The following is a 21001-nucleotide window of genomic DNA, read 5'->3' as shown; positions in this document are numbered from 1 at the left end:
AAGTGGAGGCCCTGGTATCTGGGATTTATTTATCTTCTACAATTGAAACTTTGTAGCCTGGAGTGGAGCCAAGCCTCCTGCTTGCTCCGTGGCGGCAGCCATTTCTGTTGGGATTTCTGTATCTTCTATAATTGAAACTTTGTAGCCTGGAGTGGAGGCAAAGGCAGGCCAGGGCTTCAGAAGCTTGGCTTCCTCCATTGCCGGGGGCAACCCTACCCTCCTGCTCTTTCCAGCTCCGTGGCTGCCGCCATTTCTGTTTGGATTTATTTATCTTCTATCATTGAAACTTTGTAGCCTTGAGTGGAGGCCTAGGCCGACAAGGGCAGGTGGAAAGCTTGGCTTCCTCCATTGCCGGGGAAACCCAAGCCTCCCTCCTGCTCTCTGTGGCCGCAGCCATCTTGTTTGGGTTTATTTGCATATTCGCTCCTGATTGGCTGGTGGGCGTGTCTTGTGGGTGTAGCGGAGGTATGGTCAATTTGCATATTACTCTTTTATTAGATAGGATTATATGGTATGTAAAGATACTTCAATATAGCTGTCATAAACAAAAAATATATAATACTGTGTTTTGTTCTCTTACTGCCTAGTTAATTATCTGCAAGAAACTTTCTGAAAGGCTGATAGAATTTCCACTGCTGGCCGCATGGTACCAGAGGATTCAGGAAGTGCCAAGAGTAAAAACAGCAGCTTCTCAATGTGGGATCCAGTTTTGCCATTTACCAGAGTTGCTGACCACGTCAAATGAACGGCATCCAAACTTAAATGAAGACCCAGATGCAGAGGAACAAAATGATCCTTCATTTATCGGAGGCCCAAGGCCCACGATGACCAAGTTAATGGTACTTAAATTGTTTTCATTAAAATTTTCTTTGAAAAATTGCATATGAAAATGTTACCCTAACTTATAATCGTTTGTTGACATTATTTGTTATAAATCTTATTTGTAGCTAGCCTATATCATCTTGACCAATTAATATTTCTAGTAGCCTTTTGCATTTAAATGAGTTATAGCAAATTGAAGGATTTTAATATTATGTGTCTTTGGAGCCACATAAGTCAGCATATGTGTTTGTAAACAGTATTTTTCTTAAAACTTTTTTTTTATATTAAAGACACCAAGATCATATCACACCTATCAAATTTATTGTTTTACCTGGTAATTTTTTGTTGCAAGGATGAATATCTCAACTTACTTTCTAAGATTTTTTTTAATTTAAGATTTTTTAATTCTTTGAATTTTGTTTTTATCTTATTCTTTGATTACAATGCTAGTTTATGTAATAACACATGATTTATATTTTTTTCTCTTTGCAGCATAATTTGTTTCTAGTTCATAGTAATTGTAAAAGTTTTCACCAATAGGCTTTCTTTCTCTACCATTCAAGACAATCTACAATAACATTTTGCTTTTAACTTAGACTATTTGAAGATTTATTTGAATAGAGAATTCATGAAGTAATTTGAGCTATTCATCTGAGTTATACTGAAAAAATATTCAGTATATTCTTCTACTTGGGTTAGGAATCATTTGCGTTCTATAGTTAACACATGTTTGGGGATTTAGAAAAGCATGAGAAGATTTTAGTAATGACACCGGTCCCTTATTTCTTCAGCTATGTTTGTTAGCCTAGTGATGAAACAATGAGACAGGATTATATAGTTGATTTTAGAAGCTTTTAAGGCATGTCCAAATTTTGATGTGCCTTGATCAGATGGTTAAGCTGTTCACCTCTTGAATGTTCTTAAATAAATAACAATTAGTAATCTCTTTGTATTAAAATACTAAGTTTTAGTATTTTAAGATTTATCAACCAAAAATTTGTGCTTTTAATTCATACATGTGCAGAGCCTTGAAAGAAAGATTAGTAATTCAGATTTTTCTACCTATGCTTTTCCAGAAATAAAATGACATTAGGAAAGACATCTGCATTTTATACATTTAAAAATATTTTAAATATTTAAAACTAACTAAAATTTAAATTTAGAACAAGTTAATAAACAATTACAAAAATAAACTCTTTTGTAATTATATAAAAATATGAAGGGATATTGAATTTTTAATTTACAGGGGATTTGTTAGTTCGGGTCCTCCAAGAAGGGTTCAATTCCAAGGTAGGATTAGATATGCAAGAGGCCTAGTGAGGAAAAATCTGTGAGAGAAAGGGGGGAGGGAGCCCGGAGAGTCTGGCAGAGCCTTCCTTAATGATGCAGGTTTGACCGCTGTACATGAGACCAGAAAAGAAAGAAAATTGGGTCTGAAAATTCTTACACTTAAGTGCAATTCTAAGGAAGTTTTGACAAACCAATGGGGAATCCTTAAACCTGGACCATCTGTCAGTGAGTTCCATATTTCTCAGGAATGGATCTGCCCTAGAATCCCTGCCACTTTTAGTCATTGACTTGGGGGCAAAGATTAGACTAGGGATCAGTGACTTGGATTCTAGTCTCTGCTTTGCAGCTAAGCTGACATTGTGACCTTCAGTAAGTCATTTTACTAAAAGATATAAGTTCCTGCATTTATAAATTAGAGTATAGTGTACATTCTGTATGATTCATTTTTTATTTTAAATCTTATGGTTATATAAAAATTGACTGGGACATTACACTTATAATTTAAAAAAGGAGTGTTCAAATCTGAAAATAAGTTAAAATTTTCATTTTCATTTAGTTCAAACTTGATTGTAGATACAATAAAATTTCTTTTTTTCAACAGGGCATGGTTTTTGCTACTTACTAGTGGATTTCTCTATTGACACGTATTTCTGGAAGGCAGTAAATATTATATCAAATTAATATATTATGAAATTATATTGATTTTAATTATACAGTAATTTTTAATTTTTGTATAGTCATAGTATTTTGTGCCAATTACATGAGGACACATGAAATTGGTGCTAATCTATGCTAATAATCTATTCTAATAAAAGGGTAATATGTTCATTAGACCGGGTCGACCAGACATCTTCTGGACGCTCGACTTTCTTCTGCACAAAGCCACAATGGCGGGGGCCGAGGCAGAGGTGGTTGGGGTGATCAGGCCGGCAGAGGAACAAGCAGTTAGGGGCGATCAGGCCGGTAGGGGAGAAAGCAGTTAGGGGCGATCAGGCTGGCGGGGGAGCAAGCAGTTAGGCGTGAGATCAGACTGGCGCGGGGGAGCAAGCAGTTAGAACGAGATCAGGCCAGTTCGGGGGAGCAAGCAGTTAGGGGGCGATCAGGCCGGCAGGGGAGGGCAGTTGGTGGCGATCAGGCCAGCAGGGGAGGGTAGTTGGGGGTGTTCAGGCTGGCAGGGGAGCAGTTAGGCAGTGATCAGGCTGGCAGGGGAGCTGTTAGGGGGCGATCAGGCCGGCAGGCAGAGGTGGTTAGGGACAATCGGGCAGGCAGGCAGGCGAGCAGTTAGGAGCCAGCAGTCCTGGATTATGAGAGGGATGTCTGACTGCCAGTTGGACATCCCCTGAGGGGTCCTGGATTGGAGAGGGTTCAGGCCGGTCCTGTGCACAAATTTCGTGCACCAGGCCTCTAGTGCAAGTATAAAACAGTAACGTATTTCTTAAAAACACTCACATCTCACTTTCCCCTCCCCCCCTTCCATATTCTTTGGCATACTCTTACATCCACAATTTTCCAGAAGTTTGAAACTTATTTATTTAGTCAGTCCAAAAAATATATATGTGTCTACTAAATACCAGGCACTGGTCTGAATATTGGATACATGAAGAACAAATTGGACTGTTATCTTAGTGCTTACATTTTGGTGGTGGAGATAAATAAAGAAAAAAACATGTTAGGCAATAAGTGCTGTAAAAAAATGTGGGATAAGAGAGTGGAGGTGATCAGGGTAGGGGTCCTATTTAGGTAGGATGGTCAAAAAGACTTATCTGATTAGGTGAAGACATTGAGCAAATAACCTGAATGAATTGAAGATTTGGAGAAAGTGTTCTAAGCAGAGGATTCCACTTGAAAAAGACCCTGAGAAAATCCACACAGGCAAAGTAAATTAGTGGTTGAGAGGGGAGGATGGAGAGTGTCTGCTAATGGTTGTGGGGTTTCTTTATGAGGTGATGAAAATGTTCTCAATAGATGGTGATGATGGTTGCCCAACTGGGAATATTCTAAAAACCATTGAATTGTGTGCTTTAAAAAGGTAAATTTTATGACATATCAATTATATGTCACTATAGCTATATTCTTAAAAGATTCCAAAATAATGAATGAGTTTGGTGAAATGAAGGACAGCAAGAAGTTCAATATGGCTAGACTAGAATAAGGAAGATAGGAGAGAGGTAAAGTGAGTACTCTCGATCTCTAGACCTATATAGCTATATCTCTACCCCAACCAAAAAAATCTTTATATTATTTCCTTTGAGACAGGAATTTAGCTAGTTTTCATAATGGAAAGTTTTCTCATGAATTAGTTGATATAAACAGGTTAATGATAGATTCTCAGGGATTTTTCTTTTGAATAGGATATTACTGGGAAAAAAATACATGAGTCATGGATATTTATTCTGTGGGCTGTGGACCCAGAATTTGATTGGTAGGAGTCAGGGCATCCATGTGTATGCCATGCCACTGTCTCTTGATCAAATAAAGAAATGTACCACTTTTAACATGGGAAAGAAGTCTGAGATTTTTTTGATATATTGAAAAAGTTGGGAACTGCTTGGTTAAACCAGAGGAATTCTTTTCTAGAGACATTGCTGATACGTGTAAAAGACTGGTATGGATGATATTTTGGGGGCATATGTTGAAGTGAGGCTTTTTTAGTCCTGTAAATAGAGCTCCTAGGTTGTGGCAATTTTCTGTAAAGACAGATATTCATGGACATAAGCAGAATCGGTTTTTTATCATCTCTGTGTGGGTTGTTTTTGATAAAATTTTATCCTCAGGTGACTTTTCTCTTTGACACACAATGTATTTCTAGGTAGCTCATTACTTCTATGTATCTTCAGGTAATAGTTTTTAAATACCATTACTTTTTATTATCTCAGTGTAAAAAAAAAAATAGGAAAGTAACTGCTGTCTTAAAACTGTTATATTTCTTATGTAATCAAATATTTTGAGGAAAACCCGGTGATTGTTGATGTTTATGTTTTTCCTTGCTAGTATAGAAAATAGAAATTTGGCCTTGTAGTACATAATAGGATTTTCATTAATTCATTAATTTGGAAATGACCTATTTCCTTTTCTAGGAAAAAGGCATTGAAGTGATATTTTCTCCTCACCCTTGTCCTACTTGGACCATTGATTGGAGTAGTCTTCCTGCAGCAGTGAGCCCAAAAGAAGGTGAGATTGTTTTTTTCCTCTACTTTAAATCTTACTCATAATCTGGATAGTCACTTCATATCCATCTTCTAATTTTCTAATCCTCTTTTTGGCTATATCTAAAATTCTGATTATTCTATCTTCATTAAGTTTTTATTATACAATTTTCACATGTATACATCACTCAAATTTAATATTTCCCACATTTTTCTAACATTTGCTTCATATATTCCTTTTTTTCTTTGCTAAAGCATTTTGAAGCAAATCCCAGGCACATGTCATACTACAGTACACACAGCTAAAATTTTTTTACATCTTAAATGATCATGACACATAATACAAATTAACAAAAATTTCTTGATCATCTAATAACTAGTCCATAATTATTTCCCCCAATTGTTAAAAATGTTGTTTGTAAAAAATATATATATTTATAGTTAGGTTTTTAGTTAAATATATTTTTCATTGCTAGAAATTGTATTTGGTTTGTTTTCCTTGCTCATGTTTCAATTTCCTCTTTTTATAATTTTTTAAACATGGTTATTTTATAGTACATATGTTATTTCTAATAGCTGATATCAATAGAGATATAATTCTATTTGTTATTTCTGTTGATTTACTCATGTTTTCTTCTTTTCCTGTTAGTTTTGTAATTTTAGATTGTGAATTCATTTTTCAGTTACCTAAATCTGTTGGAATCTTGTGGGGCTTTGTAAGGTTAAGAATCAATTCTCATAGAAGGGATTTATAGTTGCTTTGCCGGGCATCTCAAGGTATTTTAAGACCACTTAGCATTAATTTTTCAGCTTGAGATTCCTCAACCTTTTCTATCAGGAGCTAAGGTTTAAACAAACAAATTACCTATCGTTTTCCTTTGCTGTTGAGTAGACTTTTTTTTTAATGCACCTTTTCATAGGGAATATAAGTTTTCAAGTTTCTGTTTTCATGTAGTGATACTAGTTCCAACTTGTCACCATGCTGGATAGGGATCAAGGACTAGCCTCTCTTCTTTGTCTTACTGTGGAAGCTTAGATTCTTGTTATTAGCAAATAATCTCCAGGCAGCTGTGGTATCAGTTCAAAATTATTGTACTGCTTTTTAGTTTCTTAACCCCTTTTAAAGGCCTTATGGGTTTTTCTGACTCTCAGAAATCCAGTTAGAAATGTAAAGGATGATTGTTGAATTTTAAATATCATTTTAGATATTTTTATGCGGGGAACTGTTTTATAACTCAGAGTGGTATTTCTTTAATCATTCATGTGTTCTTTGGTTTTATACTAAGCCAGATATAACTTGATTTTCAAATGCTCTTTGAAATCATGTGCCTTTCCTTTTCATATTCTCTTCTGTAATACTTCCTAATATTGCCTGTATCTCACTGATCAATTCTGCTCTGTCAAGAAAATAATTTAGGATTCTTTCAGAATGGAAACATTTTATTGAGCAGTTAAAAACTCTGCATCAATATTATATAAAAATAAAATTCAAGCCTTAGCCAATTTGGCTCAGTGGCTAGAGCGCCAGAACACGGACTGAAGGGTCCCTGGTTCGATTCTGGTCAAGGGCACATACCTTGATTGCAGGCTCGATCCTTTGCCCTGATCAGGGAACATGTGGGAGGCAACCAATCGCTGTGTCTCTCTCACACTGATATATCTCTCTCTGTCTCTCTCCCTCCTTTTCACTCTCTCTAAAAATCAATGGGAAAATATTCTTGGATCAGGATTAACAAAAAAATAAATAAAAATTCAGTTTTGGTCTTTCATTAAGTATATAAAAATAGTAACTAATGACCTTGTTAATATTTTAATTATAAGTATTGTTGAGATTTTGAAAAACTTAAGTATTTGAAAACATTTTGAAAAGTTTAACTGTTTTTATTCTACTTGTAATTGGATTTTGTATACTCTTTGACTATAGTATAGATTTTGAACAAATTAAACCTAGAATTTACTATAGCTTACTAAAATAAAAATCTAATTTTCATTAATATCTATCAAAAAATGAAAATAGAGTTTAAAAGTACCACATGTTTTGCTTATTCATAATTTACTATAAGGCCAAAATAAAGTTTTTACTTATTTATATGAGCAATCAATTACCAACTCAGAAATATGCATTAAGCATTCATATCTGATTGTTTCACTAGTTAGAGTGCATATCTAATGAAGCTTCTGGAATTAATCACTCATTATGTCCTTATAATGGATCACCTTGTTTACATAAATATTATGACAAAGATGAAGTTATCACAGAAGACATACATGGTCTACTCACATTTCATTTACTGTTTTTTAAAAAGTTTATAGTCTTGATAAACTAAGCCAGAATTATAGCATTTTATTTTTCTGTAACAGGATTTTTGTGAAATTAAATTTATTATTTACTTAGGGGTGTGGAGGTCACTGTGAAAGTCATGATTGTGTTCTAGTACTTTTTTTTTTTTTTTTAAAGAAGAGATAGAATTGCAATAAGTTAGTCTTAGTATTTGGTTCATTTGGATGACTGACTCCTTTTACTGAATTCATTGAATTACATCAAGATTTTGAAACATATAAAAATCATTCTCTTTACTAACAAAGTCTGTGTTGATACTCATCATGGAGTCTAATATATTTCTTAAGTTTGTCTAATCTTCTATTCTCTGTTCTCATCCATTCTCTCTCCACATCTTACATACTATTCCTAAACTCCAGTGCTGTTTGTTTTTGTTTTGTTTTTTTTCCATCAAGTCTTCAGCATGGGCTATGAAGTCAGCCTGCCTGAGTTTAAAACCTGGACTACTAACTAGCTACATAACCTATATACCCAGATTCTCAACTTCTCTATGCCTCAATTGCTTCATCTATAGAATGGGGATAATAGTGCCTGTTTTATGAGATTGCTGGTATGATCAATGAATTAGTGCAGGGTAGGGCAAAAGTAGGTTTATAATTGTGGGTATATGAAACACAGACTTTAGTGTTATATTATTATTTATTAATTATTGTATTATTTGCCATATGAACACCTGTAAACCTACTTTTGCCCCACCCGGTATATAAAGCAATTAGTACAAGTGCCTAGTAATAAGTAAATGTTAAATAATATTAATGTAGTAGTCAGAATTAATCACTCTCAATATTCCTCTATACTTCATTTTGGTACTTATTGTATGTTCCTCATACACTATAATTACTTATATGCATGTTTTCCTTCTCTAATAGACTGTAAACTCTTTGAATATAGGATGTCTATGTATAAGTACTCAATACTTTTTGTACTCAACCTTTCTAATATCACGACCCACAGGTTGAGAACCGCTAGCAGCATCGCCTAAGACCATCGGAAAAGACAAGATATTTACATTACAATTCATAACAGTAGCAAAATTACAGTTATGAAGTAGCAACGAAAATAATTTTATGGTTGGGGGTCACCACAACATGAGGAACTGTATTAAAGGGTCGAGGCATTAGAAAGGTTGAGAACCACTGGGCTAGGGCCTCAGTACTTTTTTATTAAGTTGAATTGAGACTACAAATCTTTATTTTAAAATCTTCCAAAATTTCTGTTTAAAACAAGCAACTTGTCTCATATAGATTTAAAAAGCTAAAATAATTGAATTATTAAATCTGAAGAAAGGAGACCTGAAGATTTAATATACATTATTATTGTTATTATTATTATTATTACATTTTTATAGACTCTTTGGGAATAAATTGTAGACATCACACCTCTAGTTCTAAATATTTAACTTTCTCCTTTAAGACTAAGGATATTTTCTTACATAATCATATTACAATTATCAAAAGAGGACATTTAATTTAGTACTATTATCTAATCTACAGTAGCTTGTGGTACATGTAATTGTCTTATCTTTTTAGTCTTTAATTGTTTCCTCCTGTTAGATTTAAGTGAGGCATTTTTGGCAGGAACACCATATGTGATGTCTGTCCATCTCAGTGCAGGTATCGGGAAGCACACTATCTCAGTTTAGGCCAGTGATGTTACCTTGAACTGTTTGATCAAGGTGATATCTGCCAGCTGTCTTTATTGTAATGTTACTGTTTTCCTTTATTAAATTGGTAAGTAGCATGTGGAGAGATATTTGAGACTACATACTATCATTTTTTTACCTTTTCAAAATTTTACTCACTAGTTTACATTAATTTAATGCTTCTTGCCTGGATCTTCTCAGTGCAGTAGGAGACTGTTGGTTGAAGATTTTCTATCAGTGCACATGACTAAAATATTAACTTAAACATTTCATGCTTCATGTTTTATAATCTATACTAATAAAAGGGTAATATGCTAATTAGACCAGAAGACCTTCCGGACGTCCTTCTGGACAAAGCCATGGTGGCGGGGCTGAGGCAGAGGTGGTTAGGGGAGATCAGGCCAGTTGGGGGCGAGCAAGCCGGCAGGGTGGGGGCAGTTGGGGGCGATCAGGCCGGCGGGGGGTGGGGGGGACAGTTGGGTGTGAGCAGGCTGGCGGGGGGGACAGTTGGGGGTGAGCAGGCTGGCGGGGAGGAGCAGTTGAGGGCAATCAGGCCAGCAAGGGGGGGGGCAATGGGGGGCAAGAAGGCCAGCAGGGGGGGGGCAGTTGGGGGTGAGCAGGCAGGCAGGCAGGTGAGCTGTTAGGAGCCAGCAGTCCCAGATTGCGAGAGGGATTTCCGAGGGGTCCCAGATTGGAGACGGTATAGGCCGGGCTGTGGGGCACCCTCCTCCCATGCATGAATTTTGTGCACCAGGCCACTAGTTTATCTTATACAGAACCATCTGATCACAACTATCTGCATAAGAACTGTGACTCTACCCTTAATTCAAAGATGAAAATCACTGCAATCTGGCATTCAACTTAATAGGTATATTTTTACACCTTAGTAGGTAAATAATGATATTGAATTTTAAAAAACCAAGATAAATTTTGTGGTGTTGGATTGATTAGAATTACAGGTATAAATATAAATTCATCCAATTCAATATATATAGATAACAGACATAGATATATAGGTAAAGCAATAGATATGAGGTGGGCAATAAATGAGCAATAGATACTGACAGTTGCAAAAAGATAAATTTTCAACTCTCACCTTTCTCTATTTATTAGTGTTCACTCTACTGTAAGAAAGTTTTCCTTATATATTTATTTGTTAAATTACCAGTATTAACATGAATTTTTGTTTTTTAAATGAGTTATAATTCATCACTGTCACTATTTATTTCAGTGCTCAAGTTTTCCTGGGTTTTGAGTCCCATCCAGCTGGCTTTTGATCTTCTGAAAATGCCCCAATTATTCTATGACCACTTCCTGAATTTCTGGCATAATGAAGAATTACCGCTCATTTTGTCATTTTCCTGCCTCAGCCCTAGATTTAGCTGTTTCTCTGAGAAACCCTGGTTCTTTTAATGGAGAATGCTTTTAGAAACTAAGATTTGGACACTAGATGTGCTCATTGCTAATGAAGTGTTATTGCTTCTAGGTCCTCTCAGGAAAGTAGTATGTATACATAGGTCTGTTAGGAAATAGATGTATGTATACATACATACATACATGTACACACATAATCAATGATACATCATATCTATTGCTCTACCTATATATCTATGTCTGTTATCTATATATATTGAACAGCATGAGTTTATACTTATACCTATAATTTCATTCCAACACAAGATTCTTCCTAGTTTTTTTAATTCAATATCTGTATTTACTTTTTCTAACAGCAAAAATCGTAGCTCCCAACATCACATATGTATTTGCTCATTTGTTGAGTTCTAAAATATATGAACAATAATTTCAGAATTGCTATACTCAGAATTTCTGTATTTTTCTCTATGAAAAAATACACCTACTAAGATGAATTCCAGATTGTTAGCAGTGATTTTCATTTTGAATTAGGGTATACTAGTGTGCCACAGTTCTTATGTAGATAGTTGTGCTCAAATGGTTCTGTATAAGATAAATTATAAAACATGAGGCATAAAAGGTTTAAGTTAATATTGATCATGTCCACTGATAGAAAATCTTCAATCAACAATCTCCTGCACTGAGAAGATCCAGGCAATTGTATAGTCTCCATTACTGTTTGTCCTCAAATAGCAGTGATTTTCTACTCTAATGAACTAGGATAAATGTGTGAACCTGAAGACTCCCTTTTGTTAAGTTCAGGGGTACATTTCTTTTTGTCCTGTGACATTTTGCCCTTTGAGTATGAAGGTGGGAATGGATATAGTTTTTCCCTTAAGACCTAGAATAGAGCCACTCCGTTTATACAGTAATCCCTGTGGTCTCTCTTCACCAGTAGTATTTAGGTCTCTGTTCCTATATTAGGAGTTGCTCCTATCCTAGAATAACCATGTCAGTCATATAGGAGGGAGGAGAGTCAGAAGATGACCTTATAGAAAATAAAGGCGACAAGAACATAGTTGCGGTGTTGTTCCAGTTATAATCTCTTTTATTCTTATCTTCAAAGTTCCACTGTTTTATTTTTATTTTATTGATTTTTAGAGGGAGGAAGGGAAAGAGAGTGAGAGAAACATTCATCGGTTGCATCTCATACGCACCCTAACTGGGGATGGAACCCTCAACCTGGATATGTACCCTGACCAGGAATCGAACCTGCCACCTTTGGTGTACAGGATGATGCTCCAAACAACTGAGTCACACGAGCCAGGGCTAAAGTTCCAGTGTTTTAGAATTATGGCCCAATTAGGTATACCTGGGGTTTTGGTTTTGCTTTTGATCTACATGAAAGCATCATCTCCTAGGGAGACTGATTTAGAGGTAGTGATAAAAACCTTCATCACCACCTATTTACCCTCACCCACTGCCACCCAATATAGAGTATATACTTGTTAGTTGAGATAAAAAGAAACATTGAATGGCACAGTATTACTAGGAGATTATAAGGTTTTTCTTTTCTAGAGGGCTTCAAACCCAGTAGATTTTATTTGCTTGTGATAGACATATATGAATGATTAGAATAAAAATTACAAACTGGTATATTCAAACAACTTTTATATAAGTCACTGATTGAATTCATGGTTCTAAGGGAATATATAATTTTTCAATCCTAATGGCAGATTATACTCTCTTAATAGCAAAGTATTTTTTATCAACTTTTATAGTATATAACAGTTATAGATGACTGAGGTTTTAAATTTTAAAGTTTATCCTGATAAGGATCATTTATATAAATATCCTTTTTTTTTCCCCAATTTGTTTTCTGTATACTATTTGGGATTGAAAGGAATGAATTGATCCTTGACATTAGGAAACAATAGAAAACAAGGTACTGATATATGATATAGCTAGTAAAAATTGGCCTCAATGCAAAGTCTGTGCCCTTACCCCCACCCTTTTGTTGTATGCTTCTATAAACCAGAAAGGATTTGGGTAAAAAAGGGAAGAATGTGGTCAAGGTCTTTGAAGAGGGTTGGATCTAAGGTAGACAATGGAAGGATTAAGCTGAGTTTCTTTCCCCCCATCAATGATTTCTTAACCAGCTTCTTACCAGCTCTCAGGGACATGGTAAATAGCATTACTTACTGTTATCTATTCCCTAAGGCCAGGGATACTAAAAGTTCACCATAACAAGAATTGTCTCGCCCACAATATAAATAGTGTCATCCTTTGGGGAATCTAAAACATAAAAGCTTGTTTTAGGGCCTAGGCAGGGTGTAAGGATGCTTCATTATCCTAAACCATTGCTTTTCAAACTAGGGACAACCATCAGAATCATTTAGAAGGCTTGTTAAAACCGAATGCTGGGCCCAATCCCAGAGTTTCTCATGTAGGTCTGAGATGGGCCCTAGAATTTGCATTTCTAAGAAGTCTCCAGCTAATGCTGCATCTGCTGCTTTGGGAGCCACACAATGTGAAGTATTATCCTAGGTAACTGATACAGTGCGTAATGGGGCTGCTTTGATTTCAAACTTTTACCACCAAAATAAGATGAACAACAAGATTAAAGTTTTCTAAAATTTTTCTTTATAGCCTAAAAACTTATTATTATTATATAATTATTATTACTGCTTTTAGCATGGAGTACATCAAATATAAGAGCTTGTGCATACCTCTGAACCATTTAGTAACAATGAAACATTCTACTTTAAGCTAATTATATTAGCAAATATGGATGAAAGTGGAAGTATCTTGATAATGTAAATAAAAATAACTCTCAAGAATTTCTTTTTTCTGAAATACAAGTCTCAGATTCTTAATTTTTCCAAAAATAACATTTGTTTTCTAATTTTTAAAGAATGGTTCTCTGGTTAGAGAACCAATGTTTTTTTTTGTTTGTTTGTTTACATTGAGTAACTTTAGATTATAATAAGATGTTACTAGTATATTTTGAACATTTTGGCATTTAAAATACTGAAAGCACACAAAGAGAATGAGATCAAAAAAATTTTTTTTTTCACTTTTCTGGGGGAAAAAATTCCAAATATAAATGTTTTTCATTTCCCTAAGTTATACTTAGCTATGAAATCCAAAACCTGACCATATTTGACTCAAAACTCTGCAAATTTATGCCTGTTTTCCTTCTTTTCAAGGGTGAGGTTTTCAACAAGCATTTTGGTGCTTTACCAAAAAGTAATATAATCTTTCATGTAAAGTGAATTTTAATCTGAAGCTAAAAGCCTCTAAAAGATAGTATATGTAGACAGAATTTATATTAAACTAGAGGCCCGGTGCATGAAAGTCATGCATGGATAGGGTCCCTAGGCCTGGCTGGCGATCAGGGCCGATCAGGTTCCCCACCTCCTCACTTCCCCACCTCCTCACTTCTCCGCCTTCTCCTTCCCTTGCAGCCACCTGCGAGTCACCACCACGCAACTTCCCCTGCCTCCCCACCTCCTCCTTCCCTTGCTCCCTCTGTGCCCCACCACCACCACTGGTTGTCTGCCATGTTCTGCACCATTCCCTGGTGGTCAGCACATGTCAGAGCGAGTGATTGAGGTCCCGGTCAAACACCCGAGGGGACATTTTGCGTATTTGCCTTTTATATATATACTAGAGGCCTAGTGCACGAAATTCGTGCACGGGGGGAGAGGGCATGTTTGTCCCTCAGCCCAGCCTGCACCCTCTCCAATCTGGGACCCCTTGAGGGATGTCTGACTGCCCACTTAGGCTCGATCCCATCAGGCCTAAACGGGCAGTCGGACATCCCTCTCACAATCCAGGACTGCTGGCTCTCAACCACTCGCCTGCCTGCCTGCCTGATTGCCCCTAACTGCTTTTTCCTGCCAGCCTGATCACCCCCTAACCACTCCCCTGACAGCCTGATCGATGCCTAACTGCTCCTCTACCAGCCTGTTCGCCCCTAACTGTCCTCCCCTGCAGGCCTGGTCCCCCCCAACCGCCTGCCCCTGTAGGCCTGGTCCCCCCCAACTGCACTCCCCTGCAGGCTTGGTCTACCACAACTGCCCTCTCCTGCAGGCCTGGTTACCCCCAACTGCCCTCCCCTGCAGGCCTGGGTTCCTCCCAACTGCCTTCCCCTGCAGGCATGGTCCCCCCCAAATGCTCTTCCCTGCTGGTCCAGTCATCCCTAACTGCCCTCCACTGCTGGCCCGGTCACCCCCAACTTCCCTCCCCTGCCAGCCTGGTAGCTCCCATCAGCTCTCCCTTGCTGGCCTGGTAGCCCCCAACTGTCCTCCTCTGCTGGCCCGGTCTCCCCTATCTGCCCTCCCTTGCAGGCCTGGTCCCTCCCAACTGCCCTCCCCTGCTGGCCATCTTGTGTCCACATGGGGGCAGCCATCTTAGACCACATGGGGGTGGCCATCTTTGACCACATGGGGGCAGCCATCTTGTGTTGGAGTGATGGTCAATTTGCATATTACTCTTTTATTAGATAGGATAGATGGTTTAAAATATAAGAAGAATACAAAGAATAAGTGTTATAGGCTTAGTCTTGATTCAGTGTCAAAACAGATAGATAGATGATAGATAGATGATAGATAGATAGATAGATAGATAGATAGATAGATCACATCCTATATAATAAAAGGCTAATATTCAAATCCACCGAATGGCGGAATGACCGGTCGCTGTGACACACACTGACCACCAGGGGGCAGACGCTCATTGCAGGAGCTGCCCCCTGGTGGTCAGTGCACTCCCACAAGGGGAGGCCACTCAGCCAGAAGCCAAGCTCATGGCTGGCGAGCACAGCAGCGGTGGCGGGAGCCTCTCCTGCCTCCACGGCAGTGCTAAGCATGTCCAACTGGCGAGGAGTGGGCCTAAGCCAGCAGTTGGACATCCCCTGAGGGCTCCTATACTGCAAGAGGGCACCGGCCAGGCTGAGGGACCCCCCACCCCAGTGAACCAATTTCATGTAACAGGCCTCTAGTGTATTATATTATTGTATTATGTATATGAATGATATAGAGCAGACCATGTGTTAAATTCATCTCCTTTTCTAGTAGAAAGTTAGAGAAGTCAGTGAGACTAATAGTAGATGGAATTGAAACTGGCAGAAAGCTGGGTAAACTTTTACTAGGCAAATTCTTTTAATTACTATAGTATTAGATATTCCTTATTTAAAAATGTTGGTCTTTTATAAAATACTAATTAATTATACTTGGAAATCAAGAGATACAGTACTGGTGGTAAGAATATTTTTATATAGATTTTAGTAAGTAGTCATTGGATGACTTTTTTAATTAAAGAAAGTAATGTACTATGTTGTGATCTTTAGTGTAGCGGAAGGTAACATAAAGAGGTAGAAAACTAGCAGAAAGGTATTTTTATTTCCCCCTTTTTATTAAGTTTATTGGGGTGATGTTAGTAACATTATATAAGTTTCAAGTGTACAATTCTATAATACATCTTTGGTACATTGCATTGTGTGCTTACCACCCAAAGTATAGTCTCCCTCCATCAACATAAATTTGGCCCCCTTTACCCTCTTCATCCTTTCCCCAAGCACCCTTCCCCTCTGGTAACCATCCTTCTGTTGTCTGTGTCTATGAATTTGTTTATTTTGTTTATTCCTTTGTTGCTCTCTGTTTTATATCCCACATATGAGTGAAATTATATGGTTCTTATCCTTTTCTGTCTGACTTATTTCACTTTGCCCGATACTCTCAAGATCCATCCATGTGGCCTGAGCAGGGTAACTCAGTTGGTTAGAGCATCCTCTCAATACGTCAAGTTTGTGGTTCTATCTCAGGTCAAGGAACATATAAGAAGCAACCAATGAATGCAAAACAGAATTGGTGTCTGTCTGTCTGTTTCTCTCTCAAATCAAGAATAATAAAAATCCATCCATGTGGTTGCAATGGCAATATCTCATCCTTCCTTATGGCCGAATAGTATTCCATTGTGTTGCGTACCACATCTTCTTTAATCATCCATCAAAGGACACTTAGGTGTTTCCATGTCTTGGCCACTGTGTATACTGGGTCAATGATCATAAGGGTGCATATGTTTTTATGAATAAATGTTTTGAACTTTTTCCATTAGATGCCCAGAAGAGGATTATTGGGTCATATGATATCTCTATTATTAATATTTTGAGGAACCTCCATACTGTTTTCCATAGTGGCTGTATGAATTTTCATTCCTATCAGCTGAGTATGAGAATTCCTTTTTCTCCACATCCTCTCCAACAGTTGTTATTTCTTATTGATAACTAGAGGTCCAATGCACTAAGATCCGTGCAAGAATGGGCCTTCCTTCCCCTGGCTGCCGGCACTGCCTTTACTCCGGCCTGGAGCCGCCTTTCCACCTTCCCACACTGCCCAGAGGCCCGGAGCGGTGGGGGCAGTGCGGAATGCCTGCATCATCACCATGGTGACGATGCAAGCGTCCTGCCCCCGGCTGCTCAGCGCCTGCGTATGCAAATTAAACTGCCATCTTTGTTGGGATAATTTGCATACTCATTCCTGATTGGCTGGTGGGTGTTGCGAAGGTACAGTCAGTTTGCATCTTTCTCTTTTATTAGTGTAGATAGCCATTCTAACAGCTATGAGGTGGTATCCATTGTAGTTTTGATTTGCATTTTCCTTATAACTAGTGAAGTTGATCATCTTTATATATATATTTGTTGGCCTTTTGTATATCTTCTTGGAAGAGGTGTCTATTCAGGTCCTCTGCCCATTTTTTAGTAGGATTGCTTTTTTGTTGTTGTTAAGATATATTGGTTTTTTATATGTTTTGAATATTAGCTCCTTATTGGAAACATTGTTTGCAAATATCTCCTCCCATTTGCATGGTTATCTTTTTGTTTTCTGGATGCTTTCTTTTGTTGTGCAGAAGCTTTTTAGTTTGTATTTTTATTTCTCAGTGTTACTTTATGTGAAATTTTAAAACGTCTCAAGTTTCTGTATGTAAGATATTAAATATTTAGGGAAAAAGAACCATAAAATGCACAATTTTCTTTTAATTATATAGGAACAATACATTTGTTTTTATTTGTTTAAGCCTTTTTAAAATTTAAACCTTAAAAATTTGAAACCCTTTAAAATTTCAAATAAAGTAACTATTAAATAATTTAATCAAATTCTTCTCAACTTTGTCTATAGGTTTAACACAATCTTTATCAAAATCTCAACAAGAGATTTCTGTAGATATAGACAAGTTTATTCTAAATTTTATGTGGAAAAATAATTTTTAAAAAGATGAATAAAGTAGAATCACCCTACTCAATGTTAAGATTTACTGTAGAGTTACAGTAATTGGAGAGATAGACTTAAATTAATAGAACCTACAAAAAGGAATAAAAGCAACTCAATAGAGGAAAGATAGTCTTTCAACAAATGTTTCTGGACCAACTGGACCCACAAGCAAAGAAAATTAATATCTGAATTGCACACTTTATATAAAAGCTAACTTAAAATGGATCATGGATTTATATGCAAATTTTAAAACTATAAAATTTTAGAAGAAAAAATTTTTTAATGTAGAAAAGTTTTGAGAGCTGGGGATCAAAAAAGAGTTTTTACACATGACACCAAAACTATCCTAAATAATAAAGAGGTAATATGCAAATTGACCATCACTCCAACACACAAGATGGCCACATGGCCCATGTGGTCAAAGATGGCTGCCCACATGTGGACACAAGATGGCTGCCACAAGATGGCCAGCAGGGGAGGGCAGTTATGGGCAATCAGGCCTGCAGGGGAGGGAAGTTAGGGGTGACCGGGCCAGCAGAGGAGGGCAGTTTGGGGTGACTAGGCCTGCAGGGGAGGACATTTGGGGGGAATGCAGGCCTGCAGGGGAGGGCATTTGGGGGGGTACCAGTCCTGCAGGGGAGGGCAGTTGGGGGCAACCAGGCCAGGAGGGGAGGGCAGTTGGGGGGGACGCAGGCCTGCAGGGGAAGGCATTTGAGGGGGGTACCAGGCCTGCAGGGGAGGGCATTTGGGGGCAACCAGGCCTACAGGGGAGGACAGTTAGGGGCGACCAGGCCAGCAGGGGAGGGCAGTTGGGGGTGACCAGGCTGGCAGGGGAGGGCAGTTAGGGGCAATCAGGCTGGCAGGGGAGTGATTAGGAGGGTGATCAGGCTGGCAGGCAGAAGTGGTTAGGGGGCAGTCAGGCAGGGAGGCAGGCGAGGATTTAGGAGCCAGCAGTCCTGGATTGTGAGAGGGATGTCTGACTGCCCGTTTAGGCCCGATCCAGAGGGATGTCCGACTGCCCGATTAGGCCTGATCCCAGTAGGATCGTGCCTAAACGGGCAGTCGGACATTCCTCGAGGGGTCCCGGATTGGAGAGGGTGCAGGCTGGGCTGAGTGACACCCCTCCTCACCCCTCCGAATTTCGTGCACCAGGCCTCTAGTAATCCATAAAAAGAATTTTGATAAGTTGCATTTGATCAAAATTTTAAAAGTTAGCTCACAACTGCTCTATTAAAAGTATACACCAACTGCCCATCCAGTGTGGCTCAGTGGTTGAGCATCAATCTATGAACCAAGAGGTCATGGGTTTGATTCCTGGTCAGAGCACATACCCAGGTTGCAGGCTTGATCCCCAGTAGGGGGTGTGCAGGAGGCAGCCAATCAATGATTCTCACATGATTGATGTTTCTATCTCTCTTTCCCTCTCACTTCCTCTCTGAAATCAATAAAAATATATATATTTTTAAAAAGGATACAACAAGCTAAAGATAGAAAATATTTTCAAATCATAAATGTATGCACATCTGACCCAAAACTTGCTTGGATCTGGAATCCTATATAATAAAAGCCTAATATGCTAAGTGTCCGGTCATCCATTCAACCAATCAAAGCATAATTTGCTAATTATATGCTAAGGCCGATCAACCGCTCGCTAAGACATGCACTGACCACCTGGAAGACAGTCCACTGGTCAACCAGTCGCTATGATGTGCACTGACCACCAGGGGACAGATGCTCCGACCAGTAGGTTAGCTTGCTGCTGGGGTCCGGCTGATTGGGACTGAGCGAGATGGGCTGGACATGCTCTGGAGCCCTTCCAAAGTCCCTCCCCAGCTGGCCAACCTCCCACGTCCCTCCCTGGCCCCGATCGTGGGTGGGTGGGAGGTAATCAACCAAAGACCATCCCATATAATAAAAGGCTAGTATGCAAATCAACCGAACGGCGGAACGACCTGCTGCTATGACACATACTGACCACCAAGGGGCAAACTCACAACACAGAAGCTGCCCCCTGGTGGTCAGTGCACTCCCACGGGGGAACGCCGCTCAGCCAGAAGCCCACAGGGAGCGGGCCTAAGCCATCAGTGGAACATCCCCTGAGGGCTCCCGGACTGCAAGAAGGCGCAGGCTGGGCTGAAGATCCTCCCCACCCCCCAAGTGCACATATTTCATACACCAGGCTTCTAGTATATAAAGAACTCTCAAAAGTCGACAGTAAAAATCAACCAAAGAATTCAAGTAGAAAATGGGCAAAAGACATAAACAGACATTATAGCAAAGAAGGTATACAGTTGGCATATATACACATTTTCTACTTCTTAACAATCAGGGAATTGTAAATTAAAGTACAATGAGATATCACTACATACCTGTTGGGATGGCTAAAATAAAAAAGTAACAACACCAAATGTTGAAAAGAATGTGGAGAAACTGAATCATTGATACATTGCTGATAGGAATGTAAAATATTACAAACACTCCAGAAAGTGATTTGGCACTTTTCTTATAAAACTACACATGCAATTACCACAAGACTCAGCAATTGCAGTTGGGCATTTATCCCAGAGAAGTGAAAACTTATATTCATATAAAAACCTGCACATGAATGGTCATAGAAACTTTATTCTTAATAGCCCCAAACTGGAAACAACCCAATGTCCTTTATGGGTGACTGTTTAAACAAATTCTGATGTGTCCATGCTATAGAATACTACTCAGCAATAAAAGCAATGGACTATTGATACTTGTAACAACTTAGATGGATCTCAAGGACATTATGATTAATGAAAAAAAGCCATCTCAAAAGGTTATCTATACTATATGGTTGCATCTATTTAACATCCTTAAAATGATAAAACTAGGGAGATGGAGAACAGATTAATGGTTGGCAGAGAACATGGATGGGCATGTCAGGGTGCTACTGTAAAGGGAATTCCTTGAAATGATAAGGTGATTATATGAACCTATACATAGGATCAAATTGCATAAAAATGTACATATATTCACAAATGAATGAATGTGAAAACTGAGCCAGGTCTGTAGTTAACAGTATATTGTACTAACAATAATGGATATTGTACTACAGTTATAGACGATCTCACCATCAGGGAAGCTAGGTGAAAATTTCAGTGGG

At 38.3% G+C, this 21001-nt stretch overlaps 1 protein-coding gene across 1 annotated transcript in view; it reads left to right on the top strand.

The window, feature by feature from the left end:
* The window catches only part of GSTCD (glutathione S-transferase C-terminal domain containing), a 129760-nt gene that overhangs the window by 10734 nt on the left and 98025 nt on the right, over positions 1–21001 (top strand). The window contains exons 4-5 of the mRNA XM_054726847.1: positions 588–839; positions 5190–5283. Of these exons, the coding sequence (XP_054582822.1) occupies positions 588–839; positions 5190–5283 (346 nt within the window). The remainder of the gene's footprint in view (positions 1–587; positions 840–5189; positions 5284–21001) is intronic.

The sequence above is a fragment of the Eptesicus fuscus genome, chromosome 2 (assembly GCF_027574615.1).
Source record: "Eptesicus fuscus isolate TK198812 chromosome 2, DD_ASM_mEF_20220401, whole genome shotgun sequence".
Lineage (NCBI taxonomy): Eukaryota > Metazoa > Chordata > Mammalia > Chiroptera > Vespertilionidae > Eptesicus > Eptesicus fuscus.
The sequence above is the reverse complement of the archived record's forward strand: the minus strand, read 5'-3'. Positions and strand labels throughout refer to the sequence as shown.